The following is a 3,689-nucleotide window of genomic DNA, read 5'->3' on the forward strand; positions in this document are numbered from 1 at the left end:
AGTTTTCAGTGAACATTTTTGCATTGTGCCTTCGGTGACAGCTGTTTTGTGCCCGTGTTTTCGTCGTGCAGTCATTTGAACGTGCAGCAGCATGAACCCCGCGTTGATCGCGTGGTTTGCCGCGCGCCAGCGTGCCCGCCCCAACCCTGACCAGTGGCGTAACCCCTTCGACATGCCGGAAGAACGTTTTAGGCGGCATTTCCGAATGTCGAACACCGTGCGGCTTTTGTGCAGCCAGATGGCCCACCTGCTAGAGCACCGCACTGCTGGAGGCCTGAGTGTTGAGGATCAAGTTCTCTGCGCACTCAGGTTCTTCGCCACTGGGAGCTTTCAGTCGTCAGTCGGCAGCGAGGCGACCATAAGGATGTCTCAGTCTTCAGTCAGCAGGTGCATTGCACGGGTTGCGCAGGCCATTGTTGACGTAGGGAAGCTACGAGGATGGGTGGCGTTCCCACGCACCGCCTTTGAACGAGCAGCCGTCAAGCAAGGCTTCTTGCAGCACGGCAGGCTCGGCGGTGTGATCGGTTGCGTGGATGGCACGTTTATCGCCATCGCTGCCCCGCGCCTCCCTCCTGCGCAGAAGGCATCGTTTTGGTGCAGAAAGGGATATTACGCCCTCAACACCATGGTGGTAAGTTTGAAACGTCGATGTAGTAATTATGAAGCATTGTATCAATGCAAATGTGTACCGCTAATGGGTTGTTATGTCATCCATTTTGCAGGTTTGCGACTCGGACATGAAAATCCTGTCCATTGACCCGCGTTTCGCGGGCTCATGCCACGACGCGCACGTGTGGCGGAATTCTGGGCTCCGCAGACGCTTCATGTCCGGTCGCATTGTTGTGCGGGACGGAGAGTTCCTGCTCGGTGAGTAGCTGCAATTCTCCATAGAAAAGATTTCTGTTAATTTCACATCTGAACATTTCTAATAAAGAAAAAGAAACATGTACCATTTATGGTGAGGATAGCAGAGTAAAAGCTACAATATCTGCAGCTTCACTAACCGTGCCACCCCGTCACAATGCTGATAACGTGCGTTACGGAAACAATTTTAGTTGTACGCAGAATTTCAACACATAGTGAAAAGTCTGGAAACAAAAAACACTCAATGTGCCGTATTTACATTTAAAAAAAACTAAAAATTCAAGGACACCATATTTAAAATTGAATTTGTAGAGATAATACAACACGCTGTTTGTGTGTATTCTTCGTCATTTCGTTATGTACGAGAAACAGTTGGAATATGTGTTCTTTCTGCAGGCGACAGTGCTTACCCCCTTGAGCCGTGGCTTCTAACGCCGGTTCCTGGGCACCCGGATGAGGACACACCCGAGGGTGTGTACAACAAGGAGCACGCGGCCCTGCGGTCAACAGTGGAGCGCTGCATCGGCCTCCTCAAAAGCCGGTTCCGCTGCCTGCAGCGCTATCGGGCCCTCCATTACGGCCCCAGGAAAGCAGGGACGATTGTGGCAGCATGTGCTTCACTGCACAATCTCTGCTTGGAAGAGCCTGAGGACAGTGACGGGGACGAGGAGGACGATGAACCAGCAGCACACACCTCAAGGACAGTAGCTCCTCCTCGGAGGCGGGCACTGTACTTGCGCGGAAGGGCAACACGTGCAAGGCAAATCGCGCAGCTGAACATCTCGCGCAGTGTGCATCTGCAGCGAATACAGAGAGCTCTTTTGCGTGCACGGCGACACTAGACTGTAGGGTTCTAGCAGTGTTTATGGCTGCATGCACATGTGGGGCTACGAACAATGTACCTTCGGTACCCTCCTGCGCCACAAGTATATACATTCTGGTGTTGCACAGTGTTGCGGACACATGTACACCATCGCTGTTCCAGGTGCCATGTATTGCAGTGTGCCACACAAGTGTGGGCGTTGTGGTGTTGCACACAGTCTTTACGGACACATGTATGCCGTCGTTGCTCCAGGTGCGCTGTACTGCCGTGCGCCCTCTTGTGCCCCACGTGTGTGCGCGTTGTACTGCTGCTGCCTGTCTTTACGGACGTATGTACGCCGTTGCTGCTCCTCCAGGTGCCTTGTACTGCCGTGTGCCCCCTCGTGCCCCACGTGTCTGTGCGTTGTACTGCTGCTGCCTGTCTTTACGGACGTATGTACGCCGTTGCTCCTCCAGGTGCCCTGTACTGCCGTGTGCCCCCTCATGCCACACACGTGTGTGCGTAATGCTGCTGCCGCCAGTGTTTAGTGACACGTGCATACAACCTCGCTGCATCATATGCTTTGTGTTGCCGTGTGCCCGCTCAGACACCACAACTGTGTGCGTTGTACTGCTGCCAGCAGTGTTTAGCGACACGTGCATACAACCTCGCTGCATCATATGCTTCGTGTTGCCGTGTGCCCGCTCAGACACCACAACTGTGTGCGTTGTGCTGCTGCCAGCAGTGTTTAGCGACACGTGCATACAACCTCGCTGCATCATATGCTTCGTGTTGCCGTGTGCCCGCTCAGACACCACAACTGTGTGCGTTGTGCTGCTGCCAGCAGTGTTTAGCGACACGTGCATACAACCTCGCTGCATCATATGCTTCGTGTTGTCGTGTGCCCCCTCATGCACCACACGTGTGTGCATTGTGCTGCTGCCACCAGTGTTTATTGACATGTGCATACAACCTCGCTGCATCATACTGCTGCATGTATTCTTCAGCGCAAGAAGGGCAACGAAGTCCATGCGCATTGAAAAAGGAAGACAAAGGCTATGCCACAAAGACTTTGTCATGTTTATACACCTGTTCACCGCAGCAACCGACATCTGTTATGCTTGTCTGAGAATTCATTCATCTGTCAGAAAGCAGTGCCCACGACATGACAAACCAAACCCGACGCAGGTGACTTTTTTTAATTCTTGAGTTCCTGTGAAGTTTGACGTCAACACATATGAGGACACAGGCAACTTGCACGAGAAGTTTGAGATTAGAGCCCCTGTTAACGGATTGAATGCACGCAGAAGTTAGGCCCCGTGTACTTCCCTTTTCTAAAGTGACTCTGAACATGGTTGACAAATTGCAAGTGGTCATCTTGGGATGATTTCTAGTGGAAGGTCCTGGACACGGTCCGAAGTACCGCATGGTGAGAGCACGCACAGCAGCACGGAATCTGGGATTCAGAAGGCAATGATACTGTAGCCATGTCTATTTCGTCTAGCAGATTGCGATATGTTTGAAGCGAAAAAACTTGACCACGTCATGCATGGTATTGAGAAGCAACTCTTTGCTGGTCTCGTGCTAAACCCGTCTACAAGTGTCAACAACTTTTTGAAGGAAGCAGTTGCCATCAAGCACCCACTACAGCTACACTACAGCCAGTATGACTGCCTATACAGCAGTGGACCAATTCACACGACAGGTGTGACTGTTGTGATAGCAACTGATGAGTGTTCTTTGTGCCAGCTGATAAGGGCAGTCGGTGGTACAGAAGGAGGTCAAGAAGCTCACCACCACGTCGAATGAATGCGCAATTATGTCAGTCACTGAAGTCGTGTGCCGGGAGATAAGGCAAGCGCTTTCGTCTCCAGAGCCACACATTGAGACTCGCAAATGAAGCTATATGCAGACGTCTGCCGCCAGCCTCGTACCGTACAGACGCTGCAGCAGTGCTACCAGCAACTACTGCAAACAACGCCTTTGTACTACAGAGGAACTTTGACATTGATCCGATGAGCAA

The 3,689-nt window shown here is 51.9% G+C and overlaps 1 protein-coding gene across 1 annotated transcript; it reads left to right on the top strand.

Moving 5' to 3' along the window:
* The first annotated feature begins 231 nt into the window (after positions 1-231).
* LOC119398527 (putative nuclease HARBI1) lies at positions 232-1,706 on the top strand. Its single transcript, XM_037665370.2, has 3 exons — positions 232-631; positions 723-867; positions 1,261-1,706. Exons 1-3 carry the CDS (start codon positions 239-241, stop codon positions 1,704-1,706), a joined length of 984 nt encoding a protein of 327 aa, XP_037521298.2. The 5' UTR covers positions 232-238.
* The last annotated feature ends 1,983 nt before the right edge of the window (positions 1,707-3,689 follow it).

This window comes from Rhipicephalus sanguineus, chromosome 7 (genome assembly GCF_013339695.2).
Source record: "Rhipicephalus sanguineus isolate Rsan-2018 chromosome 7, BIME_Rsan_1.4, whole genome shotgun sequence".
In the NCBI taxonomy this organism is placed as follows: Eukaryota; Metazoa; Arthropoda; class Arachnida; order Ixodida; family Ixodidae; genus Rhipicephalus; species Rhipicephalus sanguineus.